Genomic DNA, 24,117 nt, shown 5'->3' on the forward strand with positions numbered 1-24,117 from the left:
TGGTAACGACTAAGTACGAACGACAAATATCACGTCAGGCAAACTAGTAACTCACAACGGTCTAGCCAGAAACAATTATCGAACAACTAACATCTAGCTCATTGAAGGCTAACAACTAGCAGCTAAAGAAAAAGACAAAATCGACTTATAACATTAACGACTGAAGTCAGCCAATAACTCACAATTAACTAACATCGAGCGGATAACGACTAACGCGAGGCAACAAGTAAAAAAAATTAATCAGTGAAATCTAGCTAAAAACAACAACAAAGTCATTTCTGGCAACAAAATGTCTCAACGATGAACAACTAACATCTTGTTAAGAATGACCAACAAACGTACGGTTAACAACTAACAGTTTAGGAACGTCTAAAACAGGGGTCTCCAACGTGGTGCCCGCGAGCACCAGGTAGCCCGTGAGGACCACACCAGTAGCCCGCCAGTGCTAGGATTGTGATTTGCTCGTAGAAATTATGATTTAAAAATGCAAACATGGGCAGTATTATAGATTCTATAGCTACCTATTTAGCTATCTAACTAGCTAGCTACAGTATATATCTAGCTAGCTAATGTTCTAATATTATTAAATGTAATTTGTACAAATGTTATTTTAGACGTGTATCAATTTGGTAGCCCTTCACACAATCAGGACACATGAACTAGCTCTCACTCTCAAAAAGTTTGGTGACCCCTGGTCTAAAAAGTGTCTGGCCAACAACAAACAACTGTCAAACCGCTGAAATTTGAGCTCACAAAATTACGGTCGGACTCGCAAAGAATAAAAAAAATATCGGGCCATTAACGAATCACTCATATCTAACCAACAATTAATTTCTATTCATATCAAGCTAAGAACTAATGTCTTGCTAAACAAAGTACCTTGTAGCTAACATGTGGGGAGATATTCCAACGTGGCCAATTAGCGTAGCTCAATGGCAGAGCCGCAGTCCCGCCTGCTAGCTAAAATCCATTGAACCTTGAGCATCCTCATCAAGGTGATCACATCCCCTCGGTAGCATCGCCTCTAGCCCCAAGGGAAGCAAGAGTACGTTAGCACTGAGTTGGTGGTGGGCCGGGCTTTTAGCGCAGAGGTTAGCGCTCAGCTAGCGGCGCAGATTCGTAGCGCTTGAGTCGGTGTGGCTGGACAGTGCAGAATTGCCAGTCAGTTCGAGGTTTCTTAGTCTCTAATAGTTGGTTATAATCTCATGTCTGGCTCTGAAACTTTCACGACAAAGTTTAGTTTCTTGAACTTTAGTTTCTGTTAGTGTCAGCGCGGCTGTCAATCAAGCTGTCAGGCGTTGGGGGGGCTCCTCCTTTTGCTGGGAGCGATAGCAAACGTTTCGGGATGTCGGTGGCCCACTTTCTGTCCCGGAATGATGAATATGCCTCAACATTCCCATGCTACGTTACGTGAGCAATGAAAAGCCCAAGCGCTTCGTGCGTGTGGCTCCATGAGAGTGTCATTCCCCGTCTGTCCATCTGTCTGTCTTCTTTCGTTTGTCTTTCCCCCCAACCCCCTCGTCCTTCCCCTTCCTCCCTCATCAACATGCCAGACTGATGATTTTTTATTCTCTGCCCTCGGGTGTTTTGGTCTGTAACTCCACAACAAAAAAAATGAAAAGGGGAAAAACAAAAAACGAGTGTATAAACAGGGTACCAGGAGATCCATTTTATTTTATTTGAAACAAAACTTAAGTATTCTCATCGGTACAGCAGAAAGTGTCGTCTTTGTCCTGAAATTTGCTGCCTCTGGAGAGATTAGCGTTAGCACTTTTGTAGTGGATGGGAACTTCTAATTCAGTAAGGGTCACGTTAGCCAGCCGCTCTACATCGCCAATTAGTACTCAGGCACTGGACATACTGTATGCTACAGTTTTTATCTAGACGTTATTTTTAACTGACCTGTAGCATTTTGTTTTAGCTAGATGTTAGCGGTTAGCGAGACTGGTGGTAAGCTAAATGTTAGCTGGACTTGTTTCCACCTAGATGTTACTTGGTAGTTAGATCATTCGTTTATTGCTCCACATTAGTTGCTAGCTAGCCTGCAAAAGTCTTTCGTGGCTAGCTGCACGCTAATTGTTAGCGAGTCTCAGATGAAGTCGACAATTAAGTCTACCGTGGTCTTTTGCGGCTGTCGTGCATCAAAGAGGATGCGTTTGCGGTGTTTAATCATGAAAGACACATCCTCAGGGTCTCAAAGGGAACGCGTTTGTAGTTTTTAATCATGAAAGACAGGTCTTCATGGGGGAGAAATGCTTTTGTTGTCGTTTTTTTTTCTTCACTGCGCCAAAGCGGCCGTCAGTCCTCCCAGCTGCACCAAGCAATCTGTCGCCATCATCGTCATCATGTTGACAAAGACATGATGACGATGAAAGACCTTTTCTTACGTTTACTTTAGCCAAGCACAACACACAAGTTGTTTGTTTTTTTTCAAACCGCGCATATCATTCATTCAAGTTCTGCTGTCATAACTTTGTCTAACATCTACCTTACAGTTAGATGAAAATCGCTTTTATCTATATAACTAATGTCTAGATAATGTTTAATGAATGACTTGCTAACAAAGAATAAGCAACTAATGTTGGAACAACTGACATCTGGTCACCAAATAATGTTGAGCTAACGACTAACATCGAGCTGAGTAACTATTGATGTCCATCTAACATTTAATTTATGGCTAACTAACAACAATTGTCGAAATTATGAATTATTATTAATGTTTGCCTAACAAATTTATATTTAGATTAATGTTTTCCTAACAAATCAACCAATGTCAGGCAAAAAAACCCACAATGTGTCTGTGCTAATGTCCCGCTAACAGCTAACACGAAACCAACATGCATAATGCTGACAACTAACATTTCCGTTGCTAACCTCTCCATCTGGAACGACCTCCCGCTAAACGTTCGGCAAGCGCCTTCTCTGTCCATTCTTAAAACACATTTTTATTCTTTGGCTTTCGACTCAACACAAGACGAGTCATTGTTTGAGTGTTTTAGCCGTTTTTATGTTCAGCTTTTTAACCGTCCTGGGTCCTCTTTTTATGTTGTACGTTTGAAATGTTTTAACCGTACAGCACTTTGAGTTGCATTTTAATGGTATGAAAAGTGCTACATGAAAGATTGATTGATTACATGTCAGATTTTTAATTTATGTACAGCATCCAGTCAATGATTAGCCAACAGCTAACATCTAACTATTAACATTGAATGTATGTACAGTAAACGACCGTCTAACAGCAAATGTCTGTGTAATTAAAATCTAGCTAGCTAGATATGTAGCGCTAGTTAGCGAGATGTTATTTGGCAGACAATTAAAATTATTTGTTAGCAAGACGCTAGTCCCGTCCTGAGCGTACGTCAACAAAGTAATGAAGGTCGACGTCACGCTTGCGTTAGCATTCTCAGCAAGCATTTAACGTGATGTGATATTTGCCGTCTTTGTGACGCTCAGCTACGCTAGCGTGCTTCAAAGGCCTCAAAGCAGCCGCCGAACAAACAGATAAAAACATTTCTGACTCTTTGAACCGTGTGTGCGTGTGCGTGTGTGTGTGTGTGTGTGTGTGTGTGTGTAAGCGGTACAGGAACTTCAAAGGCGCTACTCGGTGGCTAACGCACTTAAGGCGGAGATTTAGTCACGTCGCGGCAAAGTGAAAGCGGCAAAGTGTCGACGCGGCGGGTTTCGTGGCATCGTCGTCTGGGAGGTTTGACGCGCGTCGTGCTCTGCCAGGTAAATATGCAAATGAGCGCTTCCCAGTGGCCGGGATTACTCACGGAAAGCTTTGCTGCTCGATTCCTGACGACTTAGAAAAAAAAAAACAATTTCGGAAAATCAAAGCTCACACGATATCAAAGCTCACACAATTGTATGCTTGTGATAAGCTCTCCTTATTCTTGCAAGGAATCGTGTACAACTCTTGCGAGCGAGGGGTCTCTTCAGTGAAAATGTGAAGAACCCGTCGAGAGAGAGAAAAGCACCACGACTTCCATCGTGAGAACTTTGGCTCCTCCACCGCCTCCATCTCTACCTACCCACCGAGCTTACTTACTCACCTCCCTCCATTCTCCCCAGCGGAGATGGAGGTGGAGAGCGAGCAGGCGAGGATGTGAAAAAAAGGCCGAGATCTTTTCACCTTGAAAAGACATCGTGATCAATGTTTCATTGTCACCTGCGCCGCCGCCGCCGCCGCAGAGCTTGCCGCAGACCAAAGCTGCTCATGAGGCACTGCGGCTGTACGCCAACCACAGCCGCAACCACGTGCTTTGCGGCCAACGACGCATGTCGACATCAAGAGATATTGGGCGAGAGAGGTCAGTAACTAGATCAGGGGTGTCCAAACTTTTTGCCAAGGGGGCCAGATTTTATGTGGTAAAATGTCGGGGGGGGCCGACCTTGGCTGACATTCTTTACATTGAACAACAATATTGTTCAACAAATTTTAGTAAGCCAGTCTGTTTCACATTTCCGTTTTTATTTTAATTTCAACAATCTTAAGAATTTCTTTTGGTTCATTTGAAACGGGTATATCACACGCAACTGCTTATTCACTTGACTTTTTCTTAAACAGAAGTCTCCTGAGTGCAAATTGATTGATTTGAAACATAAAATGTATCACCGTGACTTTTCAATAGTCACAAAACCTTTGACTCGAACAACAGGGAAATGAACAAGCAACACACATATCCACAACTGCAAGGATCATTTGAAATGTGACATATCAGTCAATATAAACACGGCGTGATGTCTTGTTAACTCGTGAGTGATGCCCTCTAGTGTCTAAATGCTATTACTGTACTCATTTAGTGAATGCTATTACTCATTTAGCCACTAGAGGGAAGCAGTACTCTATGAAACATCACTCACCAGTCTACGAGACCTCAGTCAATGCAACACGTCTTCCATTGCGGCCAACCTGCGGGCCAGACGGCACTGATTTTATGACGGGGGCCGAGGGCCGGGTGAAATTCGACCGCGGGCCGGATTTGGGCCGCGGGCCGGACTTTGGACATGCCTGAACTAGATGGTCGTCGCTAACTCGGTTTAAAAAAAAAAAAAACAACAACACAGTGCCGAGTGGCACTTGTAGTTATCGCACAAGTTTCTAATTGTTTGGTGCGTCTCAACCCAGCAGGCCATCAGAAAACCTCTTCGCACGTGCAAGAGCGTATGCCCTCACGTGGCCAAATAAAAACGAAACAAAGCGGGATTCAGACATGAATAATTAACACGGTTGATCTTGTGAAGATTTCCCAGCAGGTCCCCATACGTCATTGTGTTTTTGCCCGCATTTTGTCTGCTCAACGTCAGCAACAAACAAGATTCCGCCAGGGCTAATTACGCCGATGGCCGGGAACCGACCCGCACGAGGTGGGGGTTATTAAAACCTCGACGGTGGCGCTTTATACGTCCGAGAAAAAAAAAAAAAAAAAAAAGGTGACGCTTCATTGGTTTTTACGGCGCAATATGGCACACACGGGCCATTAGCGCGTGCCGCTTGTCCCTTCCAAAGCATCTGCCTCTGTGCGGTTGGATAGATGGGTAGGTAGTTGCGGAGATGGGTAGGAAGTCGAGGTGTTAAGATCAAGAGATGAGTTGCTAGGTCGTCGGATGCATCGATAGGCAAGTAGGTAGGTGGGCAGTTGATGGAATGGTCAGGAGTTGGATAGGTAGGCAACTGGAGAGATGGGTAGGTAAGGATAGGGGAGCTGAATAGATGGGTTGCTAGGTAGTTGGATAGACTGGTAGGTTGGTTGGTAACTAGATAGATGGGTTGGTGAGAGAAAAGTTGGGTCGGGAGAGATGGGTAAAAGATGGGTTGGAGGGTAGTAGGGTAAACAGGTGGCTAGATAAGTGGTCAAGTGGCTAGACGGCTACTGTAATTGGGTAGGTAGCTGGATTGATGGGTTGGTACGAAGGCATGTAACTAGCTAGAGGAATAGATGGGTTAGTGGGTGGCTGGGTGAGCAGGTCGATGAATACATTTGGGCGTTAGATGGGTACAGGAGGATGGACGGCTAAGCGGGCGGCTCGGCAGCCGGGTAGAGAGACGGGCGGTGGAGGCGGCTGGCGGTTGACGGATGAGTAGGAAAGTAGGTAGGAAGGGCGAAAGGTGGGTTGAATGTCGCAAAGTAGATTTTGAAGGAGTTGGGAAGTAGATGAGTGCGTATTAAGGGACACAGGCGAATAGATGGGTTGGTACGGACATGTGCGCCATTAGAGCGCACCGTTGTCTGTTGAAAAGCACCTCTGCCTTTGCAGGAGTCCACTTTTTGCCACTTTATCCTCTCTCAGGCGCGGACCCCCCCCTGTTGGTTTATGGCTCGGCGGGCTCGCTAACGAGAGACGGACGAGGTGCTGCTAAGCCGAGCGTTGCAGGCGCCTCGACGGGCCTGACTGGCAGGATTTAGGAGGCAATCTCGGAGGGACGCCACCCGAAGAGTATGGGGAATTGCCCAACATCGTCAGGGGTGCTCCTTGGACAAGGTGATCCGCGTACGTCTTGATTTGTGCACGTGCTCGGGGAGGGGTGTGCTTGGGGGGCGGGGGGGGGGGGGGGTATATCATAGCGGCTTTGTGAGGCTGCGAGAAAGCAGCAACGCGGCTGCCATTCTGTCAGGCCTCTTAATTCTACCCCCGATGCCGTCAGATTCGACTTCAAGACCCATTCCGTGTCCTTTGACGTGAAATGGAGGCATGGGAGCAACAACAACGGTGCGCCGCGGAGATCTCGGGGGGGGGGGCATTAATACCCTCATAAAACTCACATCGATGCCGATAAAGGCTTTGAAACGTTGCCATCTGAGCTCATTGACCGCGAGCCGACTTCAAAGCAGAGTCCCCCCCAGAGGGCCAAAGCCGTTCAACAGCCCACAAATATTATATTCGGTGACAAGAATCACCGATTTGATCGACAAAGATAAAAACATACCGTCACCTTTTTAATACCTTTTCGAAAATAGGACTTCAAGCGTGGCCGTTCCAGGACGGGAAACGGCTAAATTAGAACGAAAAAGATTTCTGTGCCTTCTCGTGGAGCCGACAGATCTTTGTCTTCAACTCAAAAGCGGTGCTGATCTCCGATCTTTTTTTACTGCTCGTCATGACGGTTTTGTAAAACTTGGGGGAAAGTCTCGCCAGTCTTATCGTCCCCTGTCTGCGGGCACTGACCACTTCAACCCAGCGTGAAAGGGTCTCGGAGGCTTTGATCCAATCTGCTGCTTTAAAGATTGGAGCAAGGCTATTTCTTAGTTTGTTCTGGTTGCTGATCAAGCTAAAAAAATAAAAAAAATACAAATAAAGTTCACAGCTGCCTTGAAGGATGCGATCGATGCCTGGCCGACCACCCGAGACTTCCTCTTCCCTCTCCGGGGACCACGGCCTGGCCGACCACCCGAGACTTCCTCTTCCCTCTCCGGGGACCACGGTCGTTTGCTACAGGTCGTCAGTTAGACCGCAGACGCCATCAAAGCACTGCGTGAAATGCTCCCAACGGAGCTCTCGGGAAGCGCACACTCTTCCGCGGGAGCCGACTCCAGTGCACTTTCCGTGTCCTTTAACAATGGTGGCGCGGGAGGAAAAAAAAAACAAAAAGTTCAATGAATGGCTCGAATTAAATCCATTCCATCACCTTCTGTACGGAACAGGGAACACGTAAAGCTTTGGCGGGCTGTGTGAAAGGGGCTATGCAGGCTATCATCCCACCTCTCAAAGTACCTCGGACAGCGGAAAATTTGTGGTTCAACTTAAAACCTCTTTCCATGTCAGTACCTTTCACACGGAAGGCGCAGAAGGTGGGAAGGCAGCCTTGACAGGCCGCGTGAAAGGGGCTCTACAAAGCGACGTCATGTCTCCGTTACAACCTCAGAATCTGTGAAATTTGCACGTTAACTTCAATGCCCATTATAATAAACGTAAAAATAGTACACAGACCAAAAAAAATCTTGAATGAAATGGCCTCAAGCTGCATTCTGACGGGCTCTGTTACTACCTTATATGCCAGGACATTTGTGGGTCTGCGTCAAACTTTATTGGAGAATCCCCGCCCCCCCGCACCACACACCTCCAATACATCATTCACAGGTCGAATGGAACCCCTCTCCAAAGTCCTTTCAAACAGAACAATGAGATAGAGGAGGGAAATAAAATAAAACATCTTTCACAGGCGGTGTGAAGGGGGCTACACAGCCATATCATGCCACCGTTTTAGCTCTGAAGCTATAAAATCCACGTGTTGATTTCAACCCCCGTTCGATGACCTTTCATAAGAAACAGCAATGCAGGAATATTCAGAGGGGGAAAAAAACAGCTTTGACCAACAGCGTGAAAGGGGATACAAATCCACCGTCGCTCCTCTGTTATTACTTCAGATGGCAGGATATTCAAGGGCGAGCTTCAAACTTTATTTTGAATCCTTTCACACAGATATGGGAACAATTCTAAGAACATTCATGAATAGTCTTCAACCCCTTATTTGCAGTCCTTTCACCCAAAACAATTAAACAAAATGCAAGCTGTGTCAAAGGGGCTTCACAACAACATGAGCCTCTATTACGACCTCCAGGAAATGTGCGTGATCACTTTAACCCCATTCTGTCTCCTTTCCACACAGAGCAGTGCAACAGAGAGGGGAAAAAACAGCTTTGACAGGGGGGGGGGGGGGTGCGCTAAACGGCTACCTTTGGGCCTCCGCTATGACACAGACTCCATCGGACTTCACGTTGTACTTACAAAGCAGCCGTAACTGGCTGCTCACAAGCGCACGCCATCAACGTTCGGCGCGTCGGCTAAATGAGGCATCCGCGTCGATATTTCCGTCAAGCGTCCGCGCCTCTCTGCGAGAAAGCCTCTGGCTGCATTCGGTTGGTGCATTGACCCGCCCGTCAGAAGATGAAGGTGGTGCCCGAGGAGATTTTAATTGGACTTTATGCCTTCCGCATTTGTGTTTATGTGCATTTTTTCTTCTGGCTATAAGCCTTGTTAGCGAGAAAGGGGGTAATCTCTCTCCGTTGTTGAGAAAGTTTAATGAATTGAACGTCAGATAAACAGAAGCGGAAAAGGTTCAGGTGTCACTCGGCGCTCGACTCCATCGCCACGTCAGTGTGCTAATCACGCTTGTCGCGCGCCTTTGAATTCAAGCTCAAGAAGAAGCGCGGCGGCGTAACAAAAAAAAGAGCTCGGCGCAGAGGATTTAGGGGCTTAGCGGAAAGGGAGATGATCCCTCCGGCTCCTATAAGAAGGGGCTGCCCCCCCACCCCATCCCCCGGGGCTGCCCCCCCCCCCCCCAGTCTTACCGCCGGCTTATGTTAAGAGACGCCAAAGCCACCGCATCGTATTACACCACATTTGTGTTTCGGCGTTGCATTAAAGGCACAAACAGGGAAAGCCTTCCAAAGAAGATGAATGTACTTTGGACATTTCCCTGCGGAACGCCATTCAAAGTTGTTTCTGATCAAAGGTACAGATTACTAATAGCGTTATGTCGACATGCCAAGGTGGGACGGCGATAAAAGCCAGTCAGAAGTCGGCTTCGATCGGCTCGAAAGATATCTTGCCTCTGAACTTGGGCAAATTCTTGGCTGCACTACGGCCCCCACCCCCCCCAATTCCATTTCCTTTCACACCGATTAGCAACAAAACTGGCTTTGACAGACTGCCGCAAAGTGGCTCGAGATACGCTTCTCCGAAATCCGCAATTTCAAGGTTCAAGTAAAAAACTTGAGGATTGATGAGATTGACAGTGCGAAAGGGGCCGAATTATCCATCGTCATTGCCAAACATCAGGATTGGCCTCCCAAAAAATAAAAGCAATCCATATCGGTGGAGCCGCGGTCTAAAGCGCCACCTTTCTGCCTCCTCAATAAATTGTCGGGGTTTTTTTTTCCCGCTGCAGATGCGCCACTGCTGATGGGCGGCCGAGGCGAGATCAAAGCAAATTCGATTTTTTGCCCACGAGCAAAATTGACAAACAGGAGCGAGAAGACGCCAGGCTTTGACCCCCCCCCACCCCCTCTCACAATCCCCGAGTTGCACGGAGGTGACGCGCTGAGAGCGCCAACTGAATTCATGAGCAACTATCGCGACGGTAACCCGTCCTTCCACGGCAGGAAATACCCCCACAAATGAGGGGATTTGTTGTGCAAGAACGACGTTGATCCCCGAGAAGGATGCCGGCAAAGGAACGACAACACTTCAAAAGGCGCAAACGCCGACTCGGATTTGCGGCGAGAAGTCCGTGTGACAGAAATGACAAGAAGTAAGTAAGGAGTTCAGTCCTGCCAACATGGCGAGGCACATTTTCCCCCCCCCGTCGTCGTTGTTCTCTGGGTGAAAGGACGCAGAATGGGGGGGCTGAGGTTGACCCGCACATTTCAACGCTGTGGAGGTCGTGTCAGAGGGCAAGATGGCAACTTGGTGATGCGGTTTGTCAAAGACCATTTTTTTTTGCCTCTGTCGCCGAGTTGTGTGAAAGGTACTGACACAAAATGGGGGTTTGAAGTTGACGTGCAAATTGACCGGCAGTAAAGGGGTAGTAAGTGTACAGTAGTGCAATGGTGACTGTGTAGCCCCTTTCACGCGGCTTGTTCAAGACAGTTTTTTTTTATTTTATCCTGCGCCTTGGATGAACGAGCGGCTGACCCGATTCCAAACTCTTCCTGCGCAAGGGGGGAGGGGGGGGGGGGGGTTCCAGGTCTGAGTAGGACACTTAAGACTCGCCTCACTTTTCAAGGAGGAGCCATTTGATCGCGGCCTGGCCTCAATAGCACCAAAATAGATTTGTTACCCACTTCCAAGGTCTCCTTTCCTTCCGTCTTTTGTCAACCTCCTTCCGATGAAAGCGGACATTTTGAGCGGGTTTTTTTTTTTTGCAATTTCAAACATTCCCCTCAAAACTGAAAGGATCAAAAATTAAAGCTCATCTTTTTAATACAATTCCACTTTTTGTGTGTGTCTCCAAAGTGTTTGGTCTCTGAAGTGCCTGGCCACCAGTCAAGTGTGAAATTAAACAACTAAGTTAATCGCTCACCCCCCCAACCCCCCCCCCCCCCAAAAATCATCTACTTCTTTCTGAAAATCGTGTCTTGGAGCGGGCCCTTCTCATATGCCATAATTCCAAATTAACAAATAGTCAAAATATACCTCGAGTTGGAAGATTGGCTGGCCGAAGATCCAAAGCCACTTTCAAGACACGGCCAGAATTCATTCATTCATTCATTCATCTTCCTAACCGCTTGATCCTCACTAGGGTCGCGGGGGGTGCTGGAGCCTATCCCAGCTGTCTTCGGGCAGCAGGCGGGGGACACTCTGAATTGGTTGCCAGCCAATCACAGGGCACACAGAGACGAACAACCATCCACGCTCACACTCACAACTAGGGACAATTTAGAGTGTTCAATCAGCCTGCCACGCATGTTTTTGGAATGTGGGAGGAAACCGGAGCACCCGGAGAAAACCCACGCAGGCCCGGGGAGAACATGCAAACTCCACACAGGGAGGCCGGAGCTGGAATCGAACCCGGTACCTCTGCACTGTGAAGCCGACGTGCTAACCACTGGACTACCGGGCCGCCCTCACGGCCAGAATACGCTTAAAATTTATTTTTTTAAATAACTTTTAGTTTTCTTTGAAAGTTAATTAATTTTAACTAATGAATTAATTAATTGGTCCCAGGATGGGGGAAAAAAACTTCACTTCCAATTCCCAACCAACCGTTTGGCCTTCCTTCTTTCCAACATTTTTCACTTCTGTTGCACGTTGGCCCCGATGCACATCGAGCGACGGGGCCGACTGAGCTCTCGTGCACCGTGCGGGGTTCAGCCACTGGTCTGCGAAACGCCGCCTGTGCTACGGTCAACCTCCCAAAAACAAGAATTTAAATTTAAGCGAGAACCAAACAGCCCATTTGAATTGAGTTTCTTGTGCATCCCGAATTTTCTTTCATGACGGCAGCACTTCTCCACGTCGCTGCCGAATTCCACCTTCGCGGCTGCGCATCCGTGCGCACGTTAGCTTTGCCCCGACTCCACGCAGGCGTTTGCGAACTACCTCAAAGACGTTTCTCGGCTTCGAGAACAAAACGGCCGGCACGACACGAGCTTTTGTGGCACCGCCATTTTTTTTTTTCCAAGACTTGTTGCTATGAGACACTGGACATTGGAAGTGGCAGTCGAGCGAGGACCTTTAAAGCCTCACCAGTCAGTTCACACACACAAAGTTGCGGCGTGGGGACTTAATTGCAACCTTTTCGGCATCTCACAATCAGCCGTCAGCCTTTTCGACACCAAAGTTAAATGGGGGGTTGGGGGGGCTCTGCCCGTAAATGCCATATCCTTTAGCAAGGGCGGCCTCCTTCTTGCACCGACATAATTGTCCTTGGATAAAAAGCCGCCGGAAAATGACAGGGTTTTAACATAATAAGCAGCGAGGAAGAGGGGGAGGCAAAAAAAAAAAAAATAATAATAATAATCCTCCGTCGTCGTCGCTGCCGCCGCACTTTCATTCACTCGCACAGCCGAGCGTGTTGATCTCCAATGCGGGGTCGCCACTTTGCATGTAATTGCCGAGTTGCTTTTTGCCTGACGGAAAAGAGAGAGTTGCTTTGCCTCAACCAAATAGCGATAGACGCTTGAACGAGCAAGGGCAGAAATAAGCTTGAAATGTCAATGATTTGGCTGTTAAAAGTGGAAAAAAAAAATGAAAAAGGAACTAAAAGAATACAAAGCGAAGGTTGCAAAATCATTCTGTCATCATTTCGGCTCGTCGAATATGCCAAGTGGCCACGAATGGAGGTGCGCATTTTTTTTTCTGAAAATTCCGCCCTCCAAAGACGGTTCTAATTCACTGCATTGCATGAGTAGACCCACAAAAAAAAAAAAAAAGTCTTAAAACATACGCTGAAAAGACACAGGAAGTCTGCCATTATAGGATGAAATGCCGTTTCGGCACTGAAGCTCCCCTTGAGAATTTTTGTACTCATTTTTGTAGCACCATGAATGATCATAGGCATGTCTATCCTGAGTAGAGCCACCAAAAAAAAATAAGAGAAAAAAATGGTCTAAAGAACCAATTTTGCCTCAGTTAAACCATTTAATGAATTTCAAATCAAGAAATAGATCAACAAAGCCCTCGTTGGCATGTCTATCACGACGAAACCCACAAAAAAATAAAATAAAAAAAGTCTAACAACACACACTGAAAAGACACAGGAAGTCTGCCATTTCAGGATGAAATGCCGTTTCGGCACTGAAGCTCCCCTTGAGAATTTTTGTACTCGTTTTTGTAGCACCATGAATGATCGTAGGCATGTCTATCCTGAGTAGAGCCACAAAAAAAGAAAAGAAAAAAATGGTCTAAAGAACCAATTTTGCCTCAGTTAAACCATTTAATGAATTTCAAATCAAGAAATAGATCAACAAAGCCCTCGTTGGCATGTCTATCACGACGAAACCCACAAAAAAATAAAATAAAAAACTCTTACAACACACGCTGAAGAGACACAGGAAGTCTGCCATTATAGGAGGAAATGCCGTTTCGGCACTGAAGCTCCCCTTGAGAATTTTTGTACTCATTTTTTGTAGCACCATGAATGATCGTAGGCATGTCTATCCTGAGTAGAGCCACCCAAAAAAAAAAAAATAAGAGAAAAAAATGGTCTAAAGAACCAATTTTGCCTCAGTTAAACCATTTAATGAATTTCAAATCAAGAAATAGATCAACAAAGCGCTCGTTGGCATGTCTATCACGACGAAACCCACAAAAAAAAAATGAGATTGATGATTGATGACTGTTAGCTGCGGCGAGCTTTTCTCTTTGACCTTCATCAGACTCGGCTTTTCGATATCACAATTGCTAGGCGTCGATTCGGTTGAGACACCAACCTGCTGAGATGAATCGATTCCCAAGGTCCCCGAACAGTTTAACCCGCCAGCTTTTCTACCCCCCCCCCCCCCCCACCAACCCCGCCCCCCGCTTTTGGGAAAACTTTTCATTGCCAACAAATCAATGAGTTGGGACCATCAATTGGGACATTGCTGTTGTCTTTGGAGACCTACTACATTTTACGCTCAGCATGCTTTGCGCCACAACGGAGGAAAAGTGAACCCCCCCCCCCGCCCGCCCGCCGCCCCCCCCCCCCCCCTTCACCATCAAAGACTGATCTATTCCATCTATTCTTCTTACTGCTCTCCGCAAATCGTGTGCGTGCATGTGTGAGACTGAACGATGCGCACGTCATGCACACACACGTCTCACACACACACACACACACACACACACACACACACACACACACACACACACACACACACACACACACACACGACATTCCGCTGCCAAGGTGCATAACAACAAGCGCACGGGTATTAGTGTGCATGTGAAGTGCGTTTTTCAAGAATGCTTGTGATGCAAAAAAAAAAATGGCACGCGTGCACTTCTCCACCAACGCGGGTACGCACGCACGCACGCACACTCCCACGCAAGTGCGACACTCGGATGCCAAGGCGTCTGCCGCCGTGCACAAACACAAACATGATGAGTAGAATTCTTGTTGGGTATGGAAATGGCATCGTGCGGACCTACACACACACCCATGACATATATATGGATTTAAAGACTCGTATCCATCCAACAATTCCAACACTGATCTAATCCGCTTCCCCTCAGGAGGTATGCGGGTGTGCCGGTGCTTATCCACTGGTGCTGACTTTGGGCAGCAGGCGGGTGGACACCCGCACCCGAGACAAACAACCAGTCGCGCTCACACTCGCAACGAGGGATCATTTCGAGCACCGGAGGCAACCCGGAGAAAACCCACTACGCCAAATACCCGGAGAAAACCCACGCAAGCCAAGAAGGCCACAAGCCGGAATCGAACCCTGTGCACTTTAAGGCTGATGAGCTAACCAGTCGCCCACCCTGGCGCCCCCCCCCCCACACACACACAGAGTGCGTTGTGCGTGCAACTTGTGTTTCGCTGATGCTGATTTGTGCATACACACAACCCCCCCTCAAAAAAAAAACCACGCACACACTTCTCCCCACAAATGTCTCAATCTTTGTGTTCAATAGCAATTTGTGCGGTTGTGAACAGTGTGTTTCCTTAACAGTGCCTGTTGCATGCCTCAGACTCAGCACACACACACACACACACACACACACACACAAACAAGAATGAATTGTTGTGCATGATGGAAATCGTGTGTGTGTGTGTGTGTGTGTGTGTCGGAATGATCTAAAATATCAGCAAACACGTGTCAACACGCGTGTCATCACAAGGACCCTTATCCACATTCAAACAAATTTCACACACACACGCACGCACGCACAAAATGTCTCCGTCGCGGTCGTGCGCGCATCTGCCGAGTGTGCGTGGCGCTCGTATCCACGAACTCGCGTCAAGTCGGGTCCGCGTGCAACTTTCAACTCGCAACACACAACGTGCCAATGTCCCTCACCAGTTTTTCTTTTTTTTTTTTTTTTTTACCGAGTAGGGCGAGGAGGAGGAGGAGCTGCAGGGGTCCGAGAAAGAGGAGGAGGTGGTCCATGGTGGTCTGCGCGGAACGGCGTCAAGCTAAAAGCCAGCGGCGGAGGTAAATCCACACAAGCGCAACAGCGGCGGGAGGAGGAAGAGGTGGAGGAGGAGGAGGAGCGGGGCGCCGGCCGCGGAGGAGGTGAAGAACATGCTGGGCGATTTCAACTAACTTTGGACAAAGCGGCCCCCAAAAAACAAAAAAAGCCCCCAAAAGAAAGAATTCGAAGGAGCCCGCCCGGCGTGCGCGCTTTGGCCTTCCGCGCTCGTTCGTCTTTCCTCAGCATCCGTGGAAAGTGTCCGTCTGCCCGCCCGCACGCCCGCCCGCCACCTGCGCGCGCCGCTCAGCGCGGAAAACTGCGGATGATTCACTGGCGCGCGCCTCGCCTGCGCGCGCCCCCGCCCCCGCCGCTCCTCCCCTCCCCCTCCCCCTCCTCCCGCGGCCCGCTCGCAGGAAAGCGATCGGAGAGCAATCGATAGTCTATTTGAGCTGGATGGCAGTCGTAAAAGGAGCCGAGGCGGCGCGGGCAACACGAGATTGATGATGATGGGGGGGGGGGCAAAACTTTATTGAAACACAAAAAAAGCGACAATCGGCGTGATGTTTTTTCGACGCAGACCACAAACACGATTTGACGCGAATACAAGTCAGCGATTTGAGCGCTTCTTTTTGATGAGCGACAGCGACGCCGTTTTTCGAGGAAGGCGTTCAAATTGGGCTTCCGAGACGCGGTAAGGCGTCCAAAACCGAGGTTGGGAACACTTGAGGCTTTTGAAAGAAGGCTCAGCGTTTCACACGTTTTGAGTCCAAGGGTAGGGTGTCAAGTACGGGTTCGAGATCGGGTTAGGGTTTCAAGTTCGGGGGGTCATTTTTCCTAAATGCACGGTTCAGCTTTTCAAACTACAGTTTGGGTTTCAAATTAGGGTTTCAAGTCCGGGTTAATGGTTCAAATGACGGTTTCGAGGCCAGGTGACGGTTTCAAACCCGGGTTAGGGTGTTAAAATTGCGGTTTCAAGTGACGGTTTGGATTTCAAATGACGGTTTCAAGCCAAGGTTAGTGTTTCAGGTTCACGTTTCAAAACCCAGGAAATGGTTTCAAGTTCAAGTGATAATTCAAGCTTTTTTTAAAAAAAAAAGAGATTTTCAAGCCACGGTCAGGGACTCAAATTAGGGCTCCAAGCCCAGGTGAGAGTTTCAAAACAGGGCTTCAAATGCGGGTTTGAAGACAAGGGAAGAGTTCCAAACTGCGGTTAAGGTTTCAAATTTGAGTTTCAAGTGATGCCAAGGCTCATTCCTTGAATAGGGTTTTAAAACCAGGTGAGAGTCGTCGACGCTTTCACATCTGTGACGCTTCGACTGTCAACGTCAAAGTTTTGAGCCGGTCGTTTTTCAAATTGAAGAGTTTCGGTAATTACGGTTCCAAAGAAGGGTCGGGTTTTCAAAAGAGTGTTTCAAGTGAGCATTTCTCGCCAGTGTTGTGGCTCATCGGGCTTTTAAGGCGCTTATAAATAAAATGTATTATTATTATTATTATTAATTGTTGGTACTGCGCATCAGCGCCACCCGCAGGCCTGGAGCCCGAGCGCCGTTTCTCCAAGGGCTGAGATTTCTTTGGCCGCCGCCGTTCGGCCTTTGCCGAGCCCTGCGGGCCTCGTTCGTCTCAGTGCTCCCCTTGGCCGCTCGCTGCGCTCGTTTTCAGGCCGGGCGGGCGGACGGACGGACGAAATGTCACGGCATCGAGCGGAAGGCAACGATTCGGTAAGTTGAGATGATGAAGCCCGACGTTGTCCAATGACATTTCTTGCCTGACAGGACACATCAGCGTGCGCGCTTTCCCGACGCCAACGGTTCAAATCGATGCGCTCCGACTCAGGGTTGGGGTTGAAATTAGGGCATCAAGTCAGCCGTCGGGTTTCAAATTAGGATTTCAAGCTTGGGCTCAGGTTTCAAATCTGAAGACAAAAATGGGGTTTCCGTGCCAGGATTAGGGTTTAAAAATCGGGGGTTTCAAGCCAGGGACATGGTTTCGGGTTAGGGTTTCAAGGTCGGGTCTCCACAACCGGCCTTCGTGTTCTTTGTTTACAATGTAATGTTTCAAGGAAGGTTCCAAGTCATGTTCTGACTTACGGTTTCAAGCCTGGGTAGGGTTTCAAATTAGGGCTTCAGCCGTCGGTTCTGGTTTGAATTTTGAGTTTGAAGAGAAAAATTGGGTTGTGAGCCAGGGGTCGGGTTTAAAATGAAGGTTTCTAACCGTTTCAAGCTGGGATTGGGGTTTCGAGTCTGCATTTGTGTGTTAGTCTAGGGTTAGGGTTTTAACCAGTGACAATTAGACATTAGCTTGTAAATGGTATGCTTCCAAGGGACTTTCAAGGTAGGGTTTCAAACGCTTCAAACCTTTAAACCGAGTGAGGGGTTCAAATTGGAGTTTTAAAGCCAGGTTGGGCCCCCAAATTTGGCTGTGAAGCCAAATGTAGGGTTTTAAGCCTGGGTTCAGGTTTCAAATGGAGGTTTGAAGCCAAGAATCAGGTTTCAAGTCAGAGATGGCGTGTCGGGTTCGGGTTTCCAAACTGGGTCAGTGTGTAAAATTTTGAAGTCAAGGTTTTAAACCTGACTTTGGGGGTTCAAATTAGGGTTTCAAGGCTGGCTTCAGGTTGTCAAAGTTGGCTTTGAAGCCAGGAATTGTTGTTGTTTTTTTTTTAAGTCAGGTTTTGGGATTCAACTTGGATTACGGTTTCTCGCGAGCATTCAGGTGTCAAATTAGGGTTTGAAGTCTGGGTTCGGGTTTCCATCTTGGATGAAGGTTCCAACCTCCCGCCTTCCCACCCGCCCTGTCGTTGAGAAAATCCCCAAATCCCAACGGAGGCAAACGACGCAAAGCGACAGGGGGGGGGGGGGTTGTGGTGACTAAGATGCTGAATTATTGATGGGAACAAAAGTTTCAAGCACAGTGGCGCCACCGCCGCTTTTTTTGTACAAGCAGCAGTCACGGGAAACAAAAAACAAAACGGCGCAACAGAATCCATCGGACATATTAAATCAACAACACGAGTTTGGTCAGCGTTATTTTTGGGCGGGGGGGGAGGGGGGTCCTGCATGGAACACATCGGCAAAGGACAGTGCAGCGCACTCTCTGGCTACCGGCCAAGGCTTACGGATTTCACAGTAAGGTTTCAAATAATTTTAATTTCTTTTTGGGGGGGGGGCTGGAGGGGTTCAGTTTCTCACCAGGGAATATTCTCCGCTACTCTGTCATTCTCCATGAAAGCAAACGGATTCTCTTTGTGTGAATCGACTTTGAATTGTTTTAACTTGGATAACGAGGGAAAACATTTTTTGCCTACTTTCTGACATGTTACGAAGCGAAACAAAATCAAATCAAAATCAAATCAAATCAATCGCTGGGGTGAATTCCCCCCCCCTCAAACAAACTTTGAACGACGAAGGAAAACAAATTGGCCAAATTCTTTCTATCTTTTGCGACATGGCTTCGTTTTTGTTTTTTCTTGTGCGTCGACTCACTACAGGCCAACCAAATTTCTTGTTGCCAAGTGAAATCGGCCTCTGTTTTATTTTTTGTTTGTTTGTTTTTGTGTAAAAATTTCCGGACGCTAATATTAACTGCTGTTGATGTGACTCAGCATGTTGATTTTGTGCGCAGACAAACGCGCACAAAATGTGTGTGTGTGTGTGTGAAGTGAGCGAGTGCTGCCTGGGTAAATACCAAGCGAGCGGATTAGCGCCGCGCCGCCGCTGCGGTTGTTTGTCCCGCATACATTTCAGTGGGAAATTCGCCTGCTAAGCGGCCGATTGGAAAAAAACACTAAATTTTGTTCAAGGAACGAATCCTGAAATTGAATTTTTGAGGCAGGTGGGCGGACTGATCGAAAGACGCTTGCGCCGAGCTGCCGGATAAAAGCTTCGCCCGAGCGCGCGGGAGCAGATTAGCGCCATTGCGTCGAGTCCAAATGAAAAGCGTGTGTCAACTAAAATGCGCCGCTACTAATGCCGCTCAATGAAATCCGCTAGCGGGCTTTTTTGCGGCCCCTTTTTTCACGGCCAATCCTCAAAACGGTCACCAAATTCCCGACGCGACGTTCCACCCAAAATTAGACAACAAAAACACCAGAAACAGCTAGGATTTTTCCAGCGGCTCATCCGTTGACAAGATTTGAGCTAATTCCCTGCTTTTGAGCATTTTTTTTGGTGAATTCTGTTGCGAATTGCGTTCAACGCGCGTCGGTTGCAGCGTGCTCATCGCCCGAGCGCGATCTCGCGGCCGAGCTGGGCGTCGCCTGCCAGGTGGCACCGGGCGACAAGAACCGATCCACCACGTCCGCTCGGAAGGGTGGGGGCGCCTTTGCTCAGAGGTGATTGAGTTTTCAGCGCCGATTCCGGAGCCGTCAGTTTTAATCCCCCCCCCCGCCCCCCCTCGCTACCGTCTGCGCTGGAGCGGAAAGGAGTCCCTGTAGGATGGGACGGCGGCATAATTAGTTCTCCTCACTAATTAGAAAAGCGTCCGAGTGACAGTTAATTGAATCAACCTGCGTTGCGAAGCAAGAAGGCGCAGCTGCCTGGAATACGACACAAAGATGCACGCGCGCAAAAAAAATTTTCGTAGGAGACCCCCCCCCCGCCCCCCCGAAAAGTTACTTGCCGAGTCAAGAACACGCTTCAAAGGTTGTTTTAAGAGAGATCCTGGTATGCGATTGGTTTTTCCAGCGAATGATCACATTCATAAATAAAAGCACCACAAAATCGGATGCGATAAAAAAAACAAAATTTTAAAAAGGCCCCAAATTTAAGCCCGTTTTCACTCTTATTTAAAAAAATTTGGGTGAGCTCAAAAATGTACTTTTAAATTAAATTTTAAAAATAGCATGCTTAATTTTTCTTAATAGCCACTTGCTTTTTTTCACTCATGGGTGCAGCACTTCATACGAAGAAAACAGTTGATGTGGAATATACTCCATTTTATTTCGACAGGAGGTGACAGGAAATAAAATCTTGTATTTTTTTTTTAAATCTAGTTCCAGATTATTTGATTTGACCACTTGACAAAATAAGAGTCAATTCTACACAGCGGTTTCTTTTCTTCGTTTGTTTGTTTTTTTTATGCGGCCGACACACGCACCACCTGGTTGACGACGGGATCGGTGAATCAAGCCGGTGCATCCAACAAAGCTCATTGCAGCTCTGCTTACCTTTCAGATCTAACACGTCAAAATGTTACGACGGACGAGCGTTTAGTACACTAAAAGCGGCTCTGGGTCATCGCTACTCAGCGGCTCACTCGCGGACGCATTTTCAGAATAGTTGTATTTGCTCGTTTCGTTTCACACTCTGGAAAAGTCCCAATTATTTTTGACACACAAATGAGGCGAGTGCGAGTGGAACTTTTTTTTAATTTTTAATGACAGTCAAAAATTTGATGCACTGCGAGATGGATTCAAGGAAAAAAAAAATGTGATGGTCTGGTCGGGGGAGGGGAGGGGAGGGGGGGGTTGCTGCCACATGAGGTCACAAGTGCTGGCTTCATGGCGTGGCTACGCTGTCTTTCGAAATCATTTTGACGGAGAGCAAAATTACAATCTGCGCCATTTGAACTCGCCGCAACCTTTTCACGGCCTTGCATCAAAGAATCCATGGGGAGGGGGGGGGGGGGGGCTGGTTCCCGCACCCTCATCTTTGACATGTGACAGCTTCATCTGCATAAGTGCTACGCCTATTTGGGGTGAGGATGAAAAAAAATAAATGAAAGTTTTATCAGGCACGACTGAACCAAAATAGTGGCTTCAAACCAATAGGGCAGACTTCCTGTGGTTTTTCCAGACATGGCCTTGAGAGAATTTTTGGTTGGTCCACCTATGAAATGTTTACGAAGACTGAATTAAGAAGCAAAAATGGCTGCCTCCAAACAATCATGTCGTTTTGAGCACGCCGCCTTGAGACTTTTTGTGCGTCTACCTAAATGTTACTTCTTTGTTTTTGTTGTTCAATTCTACAGGGTGCGACCAAATTTCATTTTTGCTCTGGGTTGGGCTTCTGAACGTTCAACTGAATCCCACGGGACACGAGTGGCAAACTAAAATGGCTGACTTCAAAGCAAAACGGCGCACTTTCCGTGTTTGCCTCAGCCCGCCTTTCACAGACTTTTTTTGTGGGTCCGTTTCTGAGAAACACGCCGACCAAAATCCTTGCTGCCGAGTCAACGTTGCTCTGCGGGTTTCTCTTTGTTTGCGATTGTCCGAGCCAAGGAGCGAATTCCTTGACACCGCCGTGACCTCGACGGTGGCCACGCCCAACGCCGCTTCGCTCGCGCGGTTTTATTTGCTCTTGCGCTAATAAGACGTTTTGGGCCGAGCTCGGCTTATTGTCGGCAAAGTGATGCCGTGAAATGACGCTATCAGAAGGACGCTAATGGTCGCCGTCAAAGCCGTCATCTTCCTGCTGAAGCCAGAAAATATCACTTGACCATCGCAAGGTGAAATTTATCTTTTGTTAGAACCAACAAAAAAGACTTGATTTTTGCTCGATTTGCATTTGGATTTTGAGTCACTATTTCGGCTCAGTTTGCACCCCCGGAGAACCAAAAACAAGATCAAACAATTCAGCCCGAGAAGCCGGTGCATTTGGGAGGCACGTCTGATGTAGGAAGACCCACAAAAAAGTAGGCATGTCGATCATGAAAAGACCCACAAAAAAAAGACAGGCATTTTGATTTTGAGTCACTATTTTGGCTCAGTTTGCACCCCTGGAGAACCAAAAACAAGATCAAACAATTCAGCCCGAGAAGCCGGTGCATTTGGGAGGCACGTCTGATGTAGGAAGACCGACAAAAAAGTAGGCATGTCGATCATGAAAAGACCCACAAAAAAAAAAAATTTAAAAAAAAGACAGGCATTTTTATTTTGAGTCACCATTTTGGCTCAGTTTGCACCCCGGAGAACCAAAAACAAGATCAAACAATTCAGCCCGAGAAGTCGGAGCATTTGGGAGGCACGTCGGATGTAGGAAGACCGACAAAAAAGTAGGCATGTCGATCATGAAAAGACCCACAAAAAAAAGACAGGCATTTTGATTTTGAGTCACTATTTTGGCTCAGTTTGCACCCCTGGAGAACCAAAAACAAGATCAAACAATTCAGCCCGAGAAGCCGGTGCATTTGGGAGGCACGTCTGATGTAGGAAGACCGACAAAAAAGTAGGCATGTCGATCATGAAAAGACCCACAAAATTTTTTTTAAAAAAGACGACACCCGCAATGCATTCTGGGTCGCACGGGAATATTACACCCTAATCGACACTTTGGATGATCTGTTCCCGATATAAAGTGAGCGTGTGTCGTCCAAGAGGAAGAATGATCCAAATGTTCCTGAAAAAGAGCCAAGATGACTTTTTCTTCACTGACTTTTTTGAAAACGAGGCCGTAAAGAAGGCAACGAAGAGCTACGCGCTCCCCACCCGGAGGACAGCTTCCTCACAGCCGATGTCATCGCGACCGCCATCCATCAGCTCAAGGTTCCCGAGCGTTCTTCTCCTCCTCCGCCGCCGCCGCACAAGTGTGCCGAATTTATCATTCTTAGATAAAGGCCGAGCCGGCCGGCTCGCGCTCGGGGGGGCCCCGAAATTTATAGCCGCGGGGGGCCCTCGCCACCACGACGCCGACGCCGAAAGCGACAACGGCGCAATCTGTCGTGCCGCCGCCATCCATTTCGATGCCGCCAACGTCGTTCACACCCGTGACAAATGACTTTTTTTTACCCCCCCCCCCCTCCCGCCCCCTTCGCCAAAGTGTTTTCACCGGAGAGGTGCTCCTCTGCGGACCTTTACTGTCAACAAGCCTCCCGATTGGTTTTGAATTGTAGTGTAGCTTATAGACACAAATATCGCTAATCAAAGATGATTCAATATGGGGAGCAATGCGATCACCAGGAAAGTTTGATTCGCCAGCGCGACGATTCGCCACTCTTCAATTCCGATTTGATTCGGTTACAGCTCCGTTTGAAAGGGGATGATGCAATCAGTCTTGTGCTTTTCTGTGACCTAGACGGTGAATTCTTTTTTTCATACGCGCTCCATAACAGTAACAGCGCGGCGGCGATAGCTGACGCTAATGCTAACCCTTTAGCATGGCGAAACGAGCTGGAAGCCGGACGACCTCAAGCGACGCATGTCAGCGGAAAAGTCATTTGAATGCTGTTGGAATTAAACGAAGATTCAAGATTTGGGCGGGGGGGGGGGGGGGGGGGAATCGGATAGCTGGCCAGGAGCTAGCTGGAGGCTAACGGCGGCTACGAACGCAAGTCTCCTGTCTCTCTCAGAAGCCGATGCTGATGAATGTTAATTACTGAGTAATGGTTTCTAATTCAAGATTAGAAGTAAATACGTGTACTGCCGTGGTCTTTTGTCTCAAATATGTAAAGTATAAATATTGTTTACGTTTTTTAAACATGCTGCTAGCCACATACACTCCAAACCTCCTTGGCGCTTTTTCACTTATCGCGGCAGTGTTGGTGCTTTTACGCTTACAAATGTGACGACTGTACTCTACATCGTCATTGGCGGCCATTTTGTGTTGTGTTGGCGGCAACAAA

At 47.6% G+C, this 24,117-nt stretch overlaps 1 protein-coding gene across 1 annotated transcript in view; it reads right to left on the reverse strand.

The window, feature by feature from the left end:
* Positions 1-15,836, reverse strand: part of gfra4a (GDNF family receptor alpha 4a) — a 49,206-nt gene extending 33,370 nt beyond the window's left edge. The window contains exon 1 of the mRNA XM_052086481.1: positions 15,479-15,836. Within this exon, the coding sequence (XP_051942441.1) occupies positions 15,479-15,539 (61 nt within the window). The 5' untranslated portion in view covers positions 15,540-15,836. The remainder of the gene's footprint in view (positions 1-15,478) is intronic.
* Positions 15,837-24,117: the final 8,281 nt, after the last annotated feature.

This window comes from Hippocampus zosterae, chromosome 14 (genome assembly GCF_025434085.1).
Source record: "Hippocampus zosterae strain Florida chromosome 14, ASM2543408v3, whole genome shotgun sequence".
NCBI classification, from domain to species: Eukaryota; Metazoa; Chordata; class Actinopteri; order Syngnathiformes; family Syngnathidae; genus Hippocampus; species Hippocampus zosterae.